Source organism: Notothenia rossii (assembly GCF_949606895.1).
Source record: "Notothenia rossii genome assembly, chromosome: 2".
Lineage (NCBI taxonomy): Eukaryota > Metazoa > Chordata > Actinopteri > Perciformes > Nototheniidae > Notothenia > Notothenia rossii.
This window is the reverse complement of record NC_136904.1, coordinates 13,466,730-13,481,951: the sequence shown is the minus strand read 5'-3', so window position 1 is coordinate 13,481,951 and position 15,222 is coordinate 13,466,730. Positions and strand designations below refer to the sequence as shown.

The window sequence follows — 15,222 nt, the reverse complement described above, 5'->3', positions numbered from 1 at the left end:
ATCTTCGCCTCTCTCTCCTCTATCTCCTCTCTCTCCTCTCTCGCTGTGTCTCTGCAGGCGGCCTGAGTAAATCACAAAAAGGACATCGAGTGGTTTTAACCCATCTTCATCTACTCGCCCTCCTGCTTTTTGCTCTTCCACATTTCCAATTTTCACTCTCATGTTGGAGACCCTCTCTCTTTCTGTGTGTCTCCACCTCACCTTTAGGCTCTCTTTACTCTTTTCCTGCTATCATGTCTCACTTTCTGTCTCTGCTTCTATATCGTGGGACCTTATTTAAAGGGGACCTATCATGCAAAATGCACTGTACGTCTTTTATACATGAATATGTGTCCCCGGTGTTCCAGGGAACTCACCAAGTGTCAGAAAACACAACCCCTCTCTATTTTCCTCCATACCCAAATCTCTAAAAACGGGGCTGCAACGGATCTGATACAGACTGATCCAGATTTGAAATATCTCTGACGTCAGAAACGAGGAGCTCCGCATACTGTATATGGGCAACTCTCCATCTATCAGGGGAATGAGAGGTTGCGTGGCATGGTAACAGCATGGTAACATCATGGTAACAGCACGGTAACATGACGCTCGTGCCTCGCCCCCCTCCTTTGCAAGGGGGCGTGGTCAGCTGCAGCTCATTTGCCACAGAATCAGCCCTTGTGAAGATAGGGCTGGAATAGAGCGAAATGAGGCATGGCTAAGATCTGTTTGGTATTTTGAAAAAAAACCTTCACAGACATGTTTTATATAGGTATGGCCCTACAATATATTACTGAAATATAGCATGATAGGTCCACTTTAATTCTTCATCTCTATTACAAATGTAAACACTGAGACCACTTTCAAGACACAGGACTTGAGCGTCCTCTCACCCAAATTGAATGTCTCATAATATAAGGATTGACTTTTTATGACATTGAAATCTGGTTTTCTTAATCTGTTTAGAGCATATTTTAATCTATATATCAAATGTTACATTATTACTTTGATTATGCCACTTCATTAAACTACAGCTTGAACATGTATGGCACAGAATCACCGGTAGAATTTGAAATGTTCCTCCAAGCTGCTGGTTTACACAAAGAGACGCTTCTGTTTCAAGTTTTAATAAGAGCCAGAGACGGTAGATTTTATCCCCGGTATCGTTTCAGGATTATCTCCCTGTGCTTCACTGATAAGGAGTTGATATATTAACAGTTCTTCTTGAGTAATATCACCTCGAAATGAAGAAGAGAGATTAAACCTATCTCAGTGTAAACCCCACATCTTCACCATGTCTCCATCACCTCCGTCTGTCTTTCCTCTTCAAATTAGCTTCATAATCAGAGCAGGCTCTTAAAATCAGAGCGCTGTGGAGCTGAAGAGGAACCGCCTCTGATGCAGCTTCCTGGACACAATCAAGTTTCTTGATTGTCTTGTTGGGGTGGCTTAGGGAATTGGGTCTTTCTGTCTTTTATTCGCTCAGTCTACCACTTTTCTGTGGACTGGATAATTGCTTTGACATTTGTTCATGGTCCCAAAAGAAAGACTCTTAACTGATTTTGTGAATCCCAGACTTTAGCGCCAATAAGTGTTTGACAAAAGTGATTGAATGGATTGCCATATCATTTGTTACCATGTAATCTAGCACAGACATTCATATTCCCATCATAATTATTTGTCATCATATTGGTTTCCACTTCACTCATTTAGCTGCATCATAAAGTCACATTTTGAATTTGTTCCATTTGTTTGGCTTTGGTTTGTGATTTGAAATGTTCTTATTAGCCTTAGATGAACTTTGGGTGTAGTACTACTTGGCAGACACCAACAATCTGAAGCACAGCTAAAACTGTGCGCATGGCAATATTGCCAATACTGCTGTTGGCATTTACCTCTGCTGTTCAATTTCATTTAGCAGTTCATGTTATTAGTTATTTTTTTTTCAAATGCATCTTATAATAATAAGCTGAGTTAAACATGTTCAGCTAACTTGTTGATTTACAAATGTACTCTCCGAGTTAGCAGGTGTTTTGAAATCTCTTTACATGTTAGAAGTAAATTATATTCTAAACGTGACCCATCTTAAAACATATTTGTTTTGCTTACTGTGTTTCTGCTTCAAACTTGAGTTGCTTGAACTGTTTGCTTGATAATAACAGAGAGACATCAAATAGAAGTAGATATAATTCATTTTAACATTCAAGAGGTAAGCGGGATGAACAAATACATATTTTATTCGAGAAATGTAGAATAAACCTTTAAGTGCAGTGTATTCAAGTTATCTAAATCCAAACAGACAACTGATTACCAGCGGCTATTTTAAGCTGAGTGGACCTGACAATTAGCAAACCAGGAACCAATCTCTGCAACAACAACGGAGAACATTATAGCAAGGAAATAAATCTCTTGAGAAACTCTTGCCTGAGGTGAACGATTCTAGTGGTATGGTGAGTTCAGAAAAGAGAGTAATAGTCCATTTGTCGAGCGATGATAGCGTATTATTCGACCAAAATGAGTCTTAGTGTGTTCCTTTTTAGAACTTCCACTTGTCTCCATATTGTGTCTTACCTAACCTCGCCCATCTCATTTCTCCAGCAGCTCTTCCACACGTCTCTCTCTCTCCTCCCTTAAATGTAATCTTTTACTCCTTTTTTCTCCTTCGCCTGCATTTCCCTTTATGCCAGCTGTATCCTCTCTTCTCTCATCTATTATCTCCTGCTCTCTCATGCCTCCCCTCACCTCCTTCCTGTTCCCTGCTGTGCGTGGCTGATCAAAGCCGGCTCAACAGGGCAATATGTCACCTAGGAAGCAGCCTACAGGCTACTGAAGGTACACACACACACACACACACACACACACACACACACACACACACACACACACACACACACACCATGTATACATCACTTCAGCGGACATTACATTGACTTACATGCATTTCCTGGAGACTTATCCTAACCTTAACCATAACTAACACATGCCTAACCCTTACCCTTAACCTTACCCTAACCCTAATCCTAATCCTAAACCCCTCATGGGGACCTCCAATTTGTCCCCATAAGGGAAGCCAGTCCCCACACGTGACTGTGTAAACAGATTTAGGTCCCCACAAGTATAGTAATGCTAGGCCACACACACACACTGGAAAATAGTTGATATCTCAAAACAGGCACACAATGTAAAAGCCTATTACCTTCCCTTGAAGTATGGTAATGTCCAACATGTTTCTTAATGCTCCACTATATTTTTCATTTACAAATATTGTATAATTATATTTTTGAAAGATATGTCATTGTTTAAGGAAACTTTAGATCAGATTGTGCACACACAAAACGATCTTTCCTCATAACTGGAACTGTAACCATTTGGCTGCTGCACATGAACACAAAAACAAATCCTATAGGCGGTCCTGAACATTAGAGGATATAGCTCAAAAATAAAATGTTCCTCTTATTTATCTAATTAAAATGTGGAGTAAAATGTCTTGTTTTATATTTCAGTAGAAGTTGTTAAGCTGGTGAAAAGGTCACTGAACAAAGAGCCTGCTTGTTCTGCCAGGTGCTTTGTTAACAGCGGCCTCAGGTTGATATAAATGAGACGCAAATGTTCTTTGGCATGGATACAATTGTTATATAGTCTTCATGTAGGGAGGCTGTGGCGCAGTGGTCTAGTGCGTAGGTGTTTGGATCAGGGGAGCACAGGTTCAAACCCCACTGCAGTCAGCATGTTGTGTCACTGGGCAAGGCACTTCCCCCCAAATTGCTCCTATGGGGATTGTCCACAGTATTGAGTATGTAAGCGTCTAACATGTAATGTATGAATGACTTGTAGGTTGTATAGAGCCTCTCCGTGTCTGCTGGTGAGCAATCTTTCAGGAGATCTTTTAAATATGTCAACATTTTGGCATTTCATTAAGTTTTGGACAGGAGGTCGGGCTCGTTCTTTGTTGTCTATTTAAACATAAAATAATGAAGAATCGGATGGGAAACTCTTTCAATACATTTCTTTATTTACATCCCTCCATCTTGCTCTTCCATCAACACAATGTGTCAGACCACATTTCTCAGGAACAGTAAATCTGTAGAGCATGTTATAATCGTAGTTTCTAATCATTTGAACAACACACACACACAGTGAAAATCTGACACGTCATATTCTCAGGTTTGCACTGAGTGTGTTGCAGCGCTGGCTAAATCTCAGAGGAAATACCTTTTTCTTCTTCTTAACAGATTGCCCTTCAAACTGAAACAGTAATTGGTTTGAATCAGTTTTGTAGAGATTGTAACCGCTCTGTCTTAAAACATTTCTTACTGCTACAGATCAAATGAATTTGTGGGAAATGTGGTCTGATCCATACTTTAACATACAATTCTCCCTAAAATCTTAAAGATGCTACGTGTAAGTTTTCCAAATAACACATCAATCTTGAGCGCTCTAGGAAGACACAGTTATGTTGTTCATTAGACTGCGTGCTTGTAGTGTTTTATTCCCTAATCCTGATGAAACAGATGCCATTTTGTTGATAATTTATTTAAAGCACCTGACAATCAGCGATCCCTTTTAGCACAGTTTCTTCGGATGAAAAAGCTTTTTATTTCTGAAAGCTTTATGTGATCTATTATGGTAGCTATAAACAATATGGGGCCGTTACAATTATTGCTAGGATTATAAAGGGCTTCCTCAGTAAATGTGGCAGTGAAGCGTCGAGGATGAAACCTCACACATAGCATCTTAAATCTGGAAACAAGTACCGTCCATTTAGCTCATCTAGAGGTTGGGGTTCCCAAAAACATCCACTGCATATTTCACAAGGCTTAAGATAATACTGTATTATATACTGACATGAAAACATTCGGATCATTTTGCTCTGGAACAACACATCTACCCTGGATGTTTTAGGAAACCCAAATCCCATTCAAATCTCCAGCAGGAACAACAGGAGCAAACCAAACCAACAGAAAATATATAAAATAAAAATGAGCGTATATATGATATGTGTACAGTATATATATTTATATGACATGGGCTCAGCAAAGTATGTACAGTTATTTTTTCTTAAATGCATAGTAACTTTTAAGATCATAAGGTGTAAATAAATAAGAACATTGATAAGCAACCCTGCTCTCTCCTGAGCTCAAATAAATAAACCTTCATTCATGACTGGCAGGGGGATCTGGGAGATAAAAACAGGAAGCGTTCGCAGGAGGTGAAACAGGGCTCCCTCCCTCACCTCGAGTGAAATCGCTTCTTAGGTCCAGTCTGTCAAAAGCATCTCAGTTTCAGGGTTCATTTCCCGCAGCATTATCCAGATGTTGTCACTGAAGGTGTACAGCAAATTAAATAGTGTAATGACGTTAAAAATCATTTCCTGTATCTGGAAAAAGATACTTTTAGCACCAAGATGTCTTTTGACAAGTTATACCAATATCTTTACAGTCGGTTTCTTTTTCTCTTTTTACCTCTCAGACAAGAAACAGGATCTCCCAGAATGCTCTCTGCTTGCAGGCTAAAGGCGTTCAGAGGGAGAATGAGGACAGACGTGAGGACAGACGTGATGACAGACGTGAGGACAGACGTGATGACAGACATGATGACAGACGTGAGGACAGACGTGAGGACAGACGTCCGGACAGACGTGATGACAGACGTGAGGACAGACGTGATGACAGACGTGAGGACAGACGTGATGACAGACGTGATGACAGACGTGAGGACAGACGTGAGCACAGACGTGAGGACAGACGTGAGCACAGACGTGAGGACAGACGTGAGGACAGACGTGAGGACAGACGCGAGGACAGACGTGAGGACAGACGTGAGGACAGCGATGTAGAAGAAGCATTCGAAGGGTATGGTTCTGGAGGGAAACAGGCTCTTTTTTATATTTATATTTGTACAAACATTTAGATCATAAACATCTCAAGCACCATAGATAATAATATTAACAAATTGTTGCTAGCCGTCCAAACAAATGGAACCAGGCAGAGATCTATGCCTTTCATTTGGTCACCCTCCTTTTCTTTAGTTCTCTTTCAGTTCTTTATATATTTATTTTAAATTGTTCTTTTATAAAGTCTGTCTCCTTTAAATAAAAGACAAACTGGAATTATATAAAAAGTTTGTTATTGTCGTTTCAAGTGAGTAATTCTTTAATTCACTACTTTGTTCCAATAATACAGGTCTTAAGAAGTATAATTATCCTGCATCTTCCTCACAATTTTGTCTTAAATATCTCTTTTTGTATTCTCTTTCTAAAATACATATTCTCCACGTGGTCCCATTGCACTCAAATAAAAAAAGAAAACCTTAATATAAAACACACACGTTGACAAAATCATTCATTTTCTTTTAGAATAGAGCAGAACAACACGGATACAAATAACAGACGGTCTGCGTGTCAGTCAGTCCGACACTCGATAGATGAACTTCACACTGGAGCAGAGAAAACTCATTTCCATTTCCTCTCCTGTGTGACTCAGACGTTTCATTGCTTTGTGAACATGAACAAGCCATCACATCTGTATCTGGGGAGACATGCTGTATGTAAGCCCCCGAGGGTCAACATTCAGATGTGCTCTATTTGTGGGGAAAGTCAAAAACAACCGCACAAGAAACTAGTGTTTTTTAAAAATCTTATTTCAAACACACATTTCTCTGTGTCCTGGAAAAATCATGTACTTTTTTTTGTTATGGGATTTTTGGTCCTTGCAACATTTAAAAAGACAATGTGTCCATGTCCATCTTCTGTAGGTCTATTTTAGTTAGGGATCCAGTTGAGTCTCACCTCTCATCAGTGTACCAAAGACCATACAAACAAACACTATTGGTTATGATATAGTGAAACAACAACCCACAGTAGAACATCACATTCAAAGATTGCTATATATTCGAAGATTTTCCAAGGACACTGATCTTTGTGGCCTTTTTTTTCTATGCTAGCACCATACTTACTGCAAGTACACAAATTCAGTGAGAAATAGAATTGGTATTGATGAATTGTTCACAAGGCACTTATCTAAATCATTTCCTTTGTCCTCCTGTCTTTCTCTTGGTCATTTTCTCATTATTAACTGCACAACAATACCATGCTGCAGTCAATGGCTCTCAACTGCGTGATCTAAAAAGTGCTCTTCTAAAACGGTGGGAGAAATTGTTCTTCTCCTCGGCGGCTTTGTTTAGAAAAAAATGGCAGTTTTTTGTTCCTCTCTCGACTACTTTCCTCTCCATACATTCCCAAATGTTCGACTCAGTCTTAGAGGTGTCTAATTATTCACTGGTCCTGGTTACGTTTGATCTTTCTTTTCAGACCCAGAGCCATGTATCCACTTCAGCCATATTCATCTGGTTCAAAGTAGCCCGTTCAATAGATGCTGTTCAAAGGTTATTTCTGAGGTGGTTTTTTTCAAGCCCCAAGAAAAGAAAATCTATAAACGTATCCATCTGCTGGTCTGTTAAATATCTGTAAATTTCTCTATTTCTTCCATCTCTCTGTCCTTCTGCTACTTACATCTGGAGGAGGATGAGAGGTCGGTCCGCCCCTGTATCCTTCTTCCAACCATTCAATAATATCCATTAAGAAGACATAGAGTTATTGGTGGGGAAAGGGTGAGTCTAATTGAGTCCAGCTGTGTCTGCGTCTCTCTCTCCTCCAGCTCTCCGTCCCTCCATCGTCTACCGGTTTCTGGAAGACACGTCGAAGCAGGTGATCATCATCAGGTGGGATTTGCAGAAGTTGACTCTAGTCTCCAGTTTGTCCGTCACGGTCTCCAGAGCCTCCAAATACTCCAGCGAGTCCACTTCGTGGGTCGGCTGTATCTCAACTGCACGTGGAAATAAAGGCAGAGATATGACGTTGAAACCCACTGCAATACTTTGATTATGAGTTACTGATTTTAAAAGTCTGGTGATCTTTCTTAATGTCAGCAAATTCCATTGAAACACCAAAACCAACGATTCATTTATCACTCAGTTCTTACAAGAACACTGAGATTCTGTATCCGAAGCCTAATAGTATTCCTCCACATCAATGAGCCATGCTACTGCACTGCATGACATGATTATTCATTCAAATGAACACAGAAATTATTTTTGATTTAATACCACCTACACATGTGTCCATAAATAACTAACAAAAGCAACAACTGTGTTATCTGCAGCTGGATATATTCCCCGACAAATGAGCGAGAACTACACTTCAACATTTGGATGGATCCAATGGTTTTGTCTCCACACACAGATTAGGAAAGTAGTTATTGAATGGGACTAAGACTTTGTTGGTCTTGGTGTCTTCATTGGATTTGTTTACATGATGAAAAATATTGAATTAAACCGGCCTTTCACTTCCTTTTAGACAGCAAATTGTTGTGCTATATAAAATAGGTGTTATAGGAGTTATTCCCAAGCTTTTTAACCAAACAAATGTTAATGCTTTTCAATTTCAACAACAGGCAAGAAACATTTGAGCCATGATTCTTAAAATCTACTGAACCCAGTACCATACCCAGTCAATTAGTTTACATAAACACACACACACACACACACACACACACACACACACACACACACACACACACACACACACACACACACACACACACACACACACACACACACACACACACACACACACACACACACACACACACGCACACAGAGATACACACGCACGCACGCACACACACGCACCCACACACACACACACACACACGCAGGCACGCACCCACACACACACACAGGCACGCACCCACACACACACACACAGATACGCACGCGCACGCAGGCACACACACACACACACACACACACACACACACACACACACACACACACACACACACACACACACACACACACACACACACACACACACACACACACACACACACACACACACCCCCTGTTGTGTCAGAGTGCTACTTACACTCGCTGGTCCATTTGTGCGGCTCCAGCATCAGGTGCTGCTTGGTTTGTTCCAGCTCTTTCTTCAGACACTGGTACTTTGCTCTGACTTCAGTGATTCTCTGCTGACGGTTCTCCAACACCCGCAGCTTGGCGCTGACGTACACCACCTCCTGACACACACACAGGACAGACAGGATGATGTGGATTGTATTCACCTATTTATCTTGGGGAGTGTGTTGTGAAAAACATATGTGGCTCTCTTTTAGCATTAACACTCACACAGTCTCATACATTCACACCTCATCGAGCCTCGCGGACACCGAGCAGCTTCACTGGAGCGGTTGGGGGTTAAGTGGCTTTCTTACGACCTGCTGTAGGGAAAATCTATATTTCATGCTTTTCTCTCCCACACTTTTCCCAAAGCTCACAGTGCTCCCTCCTCTGAATACATAACGGTTTAAGAGTGGAGACACAGAAACCTGCACCGCGCATTTCTTTTGCAATTTTACGAGTTTCACAATACTTCTCTGTATTCCGCTGAATCTAGGGATTTTTTAGGAATAACTTCTAAAATGAAGAACCACAGAGGGATGAATAATGTAGATTTATTGAAAAGAAAAGCTCACTATTCAGAACGCAGGGCTAATGTTGATTCATTCATTTTGTGAAAAGTCTACATTGCTGTAATCCTTATAGACAAATACGTCATTCAGCTGAGATCCCTTTGTCCCTGTCTCTTCTTCTCCAGCTTCCTCCTGTAGCAACAGTGTCCAGCAGAACCCTTATTGCTTTTTAATGTCTCCCACTACTGTTATTCATCAAATCAATTTCTCTGACATCAAGTGCAATATGCCTGCTGCCCTCTGGGCCTCTGTCTGCTCCTTTGCTCTCCACCTTCTTTCATTCTCTTCACACATCCATTCCTCATTCCCCCTCGCCCTGCCTCCATACGGTATATTCTCCTCACACACATTCTCCTTTCTTTAACCCTTTCCTGCTTGTCTCCCCTTTCTTCAAAACAGTATTTCACACTGTTACTCTCTTTTTATCCCTCCTTTCCCCTTTTTTATAGCCTTATTTTTCCCATACTCCCTTAAAGGTGGGGTATGTCATTTATTTCAGAAACACTTTTTTTTATATTCCATGGAATGCTCTTAACATCCCGATAGCAATGAATATCTGAAATGCTTTGACAAAAAATCCATTAAAAAAAGTCATCTGTGGAAGCCGTGGCGCTGTAAAAAGCACGACCAATCATCATCAAGTAACTGGATGGCCTACCTGCCAGTCAGCCTTCCATCTGTGCACAAACTGATCTCGTGCCCTCATTGGTCATGTGCGCGTTCGTGTGTATTGGAGGGGGGGCTTTTTTCCGGCTGTGTATTTTCAAATTCTAGCGCACTCAAGCTGGTTTCTCCAAAATTACCTACCCCACCTCTAAATGTTATTTTATGTATGTAAATTAGTTTTTTTTTTCTCATTTAGGACAAGACATTTTAGTCCAATTACTCAAAAAGTTACAGCTAACAACCACAACAACATGGGGGAGATATTTGGTGAAAACGTGTATTTTTGGAAGGGGGTTTGTAAACATCCTTTCTGCATTTTCTTTCAGGTGGATACACCTTACAAACTAAAGCCCAAATAAAAGGTTGGAAACATTAGAATGCTCCAGCTGCAGTACGTTAAGTCTCTCTCTCCTTCCTCCTCTCTAATGAATCACCTCTCTCACCTTGCTCCCTCCTTTGTTCCTCTTCTGCAGCCGCTCGACGTCATCTATCTCGTACACCTTGATCTCGAAGGTTTCTGTCGTGGCAGCCGGGCCCCGGAGGTTTGAGGGAGCCGGGGGCCCCAGTGGGCCATCTACCCAGCATGCACCTGGGCTAGAGGAGGACGAAGAAGATGATGTGACGGCCTGCTTGGAGGAGCGGTGAGAGGGTGAGGAGGAGGAAGAGTCCAAGGTCAGCGCTGGGATCAGACGACGACGCTGCAGACCTGTAAGAAGAAAGAAGACAATAAAACATTGTTAAACCACCAGAGTTTATAGAAACACAATATACTGTAAAAAAATACAATAAACTCTCATTTTCATGAATTGAGTGTTGTTTAATATAATCATTATACGTCAAATAATCTGACAACAAATAGGTATTTCAAATGTTTCTTCAAGCATCTTCGTTCATTAGCCAGTGTCTATTCCTCATCAAATATATAGTAAAACTCCATCTTTCAACTGACTAAATATCCATTTGTATATTAACCATAAACATGTTTGCTACACCATGCAAAGTGCTGTAGCATTTACTACTAAACTACATTAGAGCATGGACACATGGATTTTTAAAAGCAGAACATTGCAAGGTGAGAAAAGAGATGGTGGGTGGTAGAGGAAAGAGAGGATATGGATGAATGGCTGGAGGGAGGGAGAAAGGATGGGACAAAAGAAAAGGTATTGAGTGATTGAAAAAGCAGAAAGGGAACCAGAAACAGATAATGGAGTGTGAAGCCAGATCAAAAGTTGAGTCTCATTTCATGAAGCTCACAGATAAGAGCAGCAGGTCCCTCTCTAATCTGCCCACTGCTCTACAACGAGCACACACACTCATACCTGCATACACGCTTTGAATAAAAATTGCCAGCCATGTAGGAATGAGAGTTATCAGATCCACCGGGAACTGAGAGATAAGGTGAGGAAAGTGGGGATTTGAATAGGGTTGCAGCTGTCTTTGGGTTTCATTGTGGCACAGAAAGGTCAAGCAGGAACATTTGTATTTCATTACCTGGTTGGAAGAGGAATATAAGAGGAGAAAGAATGAGAGTCTGCAGGGTGGAGAACATGCAAGGGGAGAGCAATATGAAAAAAGAGGAGGAAAGGTAGAGACACGGTAGACATTTTGAGAGAGCATTAATGGAAATCAAGGGAGACTCTGCTCGAGAGATGTGATTAAAATTCGGTCGCATCTTTACACATTTATTTAGTCTGCGACACATCTGTCCCTTCTTCATTTTTATATTTTGACTTCCTCAATTACGACGAATTTCTGCATACATCTAAAACATGTGCACGGGTAATCCTTCCTGTAGTCCTGCAACAGTTTGACAGCGAAGCTCTCTTTGAAGCACAGAATCAGTTGCAAGGCTGCTTTCTACACACATGGGTGGAAATAGTTACTCCAATTTTAATTAACAATCAGAGACACACCAGGAAGTGCTGCGTCTGTCCAATCTCATTTAATGCGCATATCCATCCTCGTGGTTAACCAGCAGAGTGTAATTTGACGGGCACACTAGCAGCCTCTGTGTGCTGTTCTGCTGAATATATATTCATTACAGCCACACCCGCAGATTCCCCTCACCATTTCACAGATGAGTGGTCAGGGTCACCTTTCCTACCTGCAACCTACTTTAGTAGCTGCAGCTTCCTTCACTTTTCCCTGACCTGTTCATTGCTTTCTCATTGTGCATTTTTGCCAATTAATTCTCGTCACAGAGATCTTTGGCAACGATTTGTATCAATTATATCTTCATTTCTTTTTTATTTAGCTGCCTTCTGATCACATTGGGTCAAAGCTTTCACCTCTAAAGATGAAGTGTTCATATTTGGATTTGTTATTTTGATTGTGTTCAGTGATTGAGATGTTAATTCTTTTTTTGAAAACTAACCATGAAAACTGTGCTTGCCTTTATTTGTTATAGGTCCATGACTTTCAAGTGTTATTGAAATGGCACTCATAGTTTTCTCATATCTATTTTGATTGGTGCTTCAGCTCTACTGATTAAGGCAAATGTTCCCCTCTACAAATAGTAAGCACTCAATTTGCCATCCTACATGGAACTCCATAATCCAGTTACAGGGAAATACCATAAAGCAAATAATACAATGTTAAATAGTGACCTGTGTTGCTCCTGCTCTTCTTGCTGCTCTTGGAGCTCCGCCTGGAGGAGGTGGTGGCCGAGCTGTGCTCACTGAGGGAGTCCTGGGCGGAGGACGTACTTCCTGTGTTCTCGCTGCTGTCTCTCAGCATGCTCTCATAGCCGCTGCTGCCCCCGCTGTGGTAGAACAGGGCCGTCTTCCCCATGGCCGGGGGGAGCTCTCCACTCAGTACGCTGCTGTAAGGGTCAGATCACAGTTCAGTAAGTGAAGCAGCAAAATGTGACACATCTAAGTGTTCACCTTTATAAATGAACTTGAGATCATACCTGTTGTCGCTCGCATGGCCGCTGCTGCAACGCTGGGGCTTTCTGGGCGCTGTGATCTTGCTGTAGGGGGAGGGCAGCGTTTGGACCACGGCTGCCTTCTCCTCCCCCCCCACGCTGCTACCTGCACCTCCACCTGCACCTCCACCACTACCCCCACTTACTGCTACAGCTCCCCCTCCACTGAGAACAGAAACATATATACATTTAATCCATGAACAAATTATTAATTTACTACACTTTAATGGAATTTTGCCTTTTAAGATGAAACATTGGAGACAGTGGAGCAGAGAGAATGAGATCCTGAGGAAATGATTATGCCAGCTCTGGAATTGATGATATTCATATGACACATGAATGGTGTGTACTGTCTAAAACTACCACTTTACTGTAATGATATTATTTAATATGAAGTGCTTTACGAGTCTTGCACTTTGTATAATTTACTTTAGGATATCACACTTAATGCTTTAAAAGGTAAGTAAAAGTTAAACTGACTAACCTTGCCCCTGCAGCTCCTCTCTCCTCTGCTGGATCAGTGCCTCCTCCCTGGGCATGACTCCTGGAACGAGAGCCTGCACTTCCCTGGAGGAGCTCTGAGATTCGACCGTTGACAGCCCGGAGAGGCAGCTTGGCAGACAGGCTTACCCCCCTGCTGCGACTCAGAGACTGGGTGGACCAGGACACAGGGGAGGGTCCCTGCTGCTGCTGCTGCTGCTGCTGCTGCTGCTGCTGCTGCTGCTGCGGCTGAGGAGTGGGCGGGACCAAGCTCTGGGGCTGAGGAAACAGATAAACAGCTTAGATGGATGGAAGGAAAAATGAGACCATGACAACTTGAATTACATGCATTGAGTTATTGATTTAAAAACTGCCAAAATAGGAAGAGGTCATTAAAACTCTGCCACTCTTCTAGTCTGATGAGTTGAGCCATGTTGTTGACAGGTGTAAACAGTCTTATCTCCAAGAAAGAAATGATCCTGCCTACCTTTACAATAGGGGGAAGGCTGGAGCTGCGGCTGGAGGCTTGGCTCAAAGACTTGGTGGAGAAGCTCAGTGTTTTGGTGCTGGACGAAGACAGACTCCTGGTTTTGGGACTGCTGGTCATCAGCAGCTTACTGACCGCTGAGATCTTTGACTGGCCGCTGGATTTGGCGGGTGACTGCGAGGCGCTGCTGGGACTGGCGCTGAAACCGGGGCTGCCAGCGTTTCCACTGGGAGAAGATACTGATCCAGCCCGGGTCAGGCTGCGCCCAGTACGAGGCATGGTGCTGTCCCCCTTTACTCCTCCTCCCCCTCTCAAGCTCCCCCCTCTCTCCAGAGAGAAGCAGTCATAGTGGTGGGATCCACTGTGGGAGCTGTTCACCCGACCCAGAGAGTTGGTTCTGTTTGCAAGCTGTTCCAACTTGGCGCTGAAAAGTCTGCTGCTGTCTATGCTGGAGCCTCGTAGTCTGGAGATCTCTGTATCATCTGCTGAGCTGCCCAGAAACAAGCCTCCATAGCTGGGCTGGGGGAGAGGGCTAACTGCTCGGTTCCTCTGGTCGAGACTGGACTTCCTTATCGGTGGCAGAGGTGGGATCCCCCCCTTCCTGTGGGAGAAAAAGCCCTGTTTCCCCGTTGATCCTCTGCGGTCAAGTGTGGCTCTGGGACTGCAGGGAGTGGAAGAGGTGACTCCAAGATGTCGGTACTCCGTCCCAATATCCAGGCCGTCGTGGCGGTTGAGGCGGTGCCAGCCGCGGGGGAGGCTGGCTGTACGGTGGACGTCTGGGCTGTAGAAACCAGTAAGGCATTCTCCCTGAGGAGCGACCACCACCATCTCACAGCCGTCCACCACCCTCTTAAAGAAATCTGGAGACTCAACACCTGGACTACAGCCGCCACGATAACCACCTGGTGATGGAAGAATAGAAATAAGACAGGGTTAATCCTGCAAATATTTTACCTCGAAACTATTTTTTTTTCCATCAGGCCCAACTGGCCGTTTTTTTCATGTGGAAATACCTCCACTTCCTTCGTGCTACCAAAGTTGATCATCAATATCTTTAGTAAGAGCTGTAACTAGAGACGGCAGTTTCCAAACTAACATTTACAAAAACAATCCTTTTTCAAGCCTTTGTCACTTATAGATGTACTAATAATATGAAT

General features: G+C 42.5%; 1 protein-coding gene across 2 annotated transcripts in view; it reads right to left on the bottom strand.

The window, feature by feature from the left end:
• Positions 1-3,970: 3,970 nt before the first annotated feature.
• Positions 3,971-15,222, bottom strand: part of kif26ba (kinesin family member 26Ba) — an 86,535-nt gene continuing 75,283 nt past the window's right edge. For both annotated transcript variants that reach the window (XM_079664887.1, XM_079664888.1), the window contains exons 22-28: positions 14,066-14,967; positions 13,583-13,857; positions 13,084-13,263; positions 12,779-12,993; positions 10,616-10,878; positions 8,903-9,053; positions 3,971-7,802 (exon numbers count right to left, since the gene is read on the bottom strand). In XM_079664887.1, the coding sequence (XP_079521013.1) occupies positions 7,654-7,802; positions 8,903-9,053; positions 10,616-10,878; positions 12,779-12,993; positions 13,084-13,263; positions 13,583-13,857; positions 14,066-14,967 (2,135 nt within the window). In that variant the 3' untranslated portion in view covers positions 3,971-7,653. The remainder of the gene's footprint in view (positions 7,803-8,902; positions 9,054-10,615; positions 10,879-12,778; positions 12,994-13,083; positions 13,264-13,582; positions 13,858-14,065; positions 14,968-15,222) is intronic.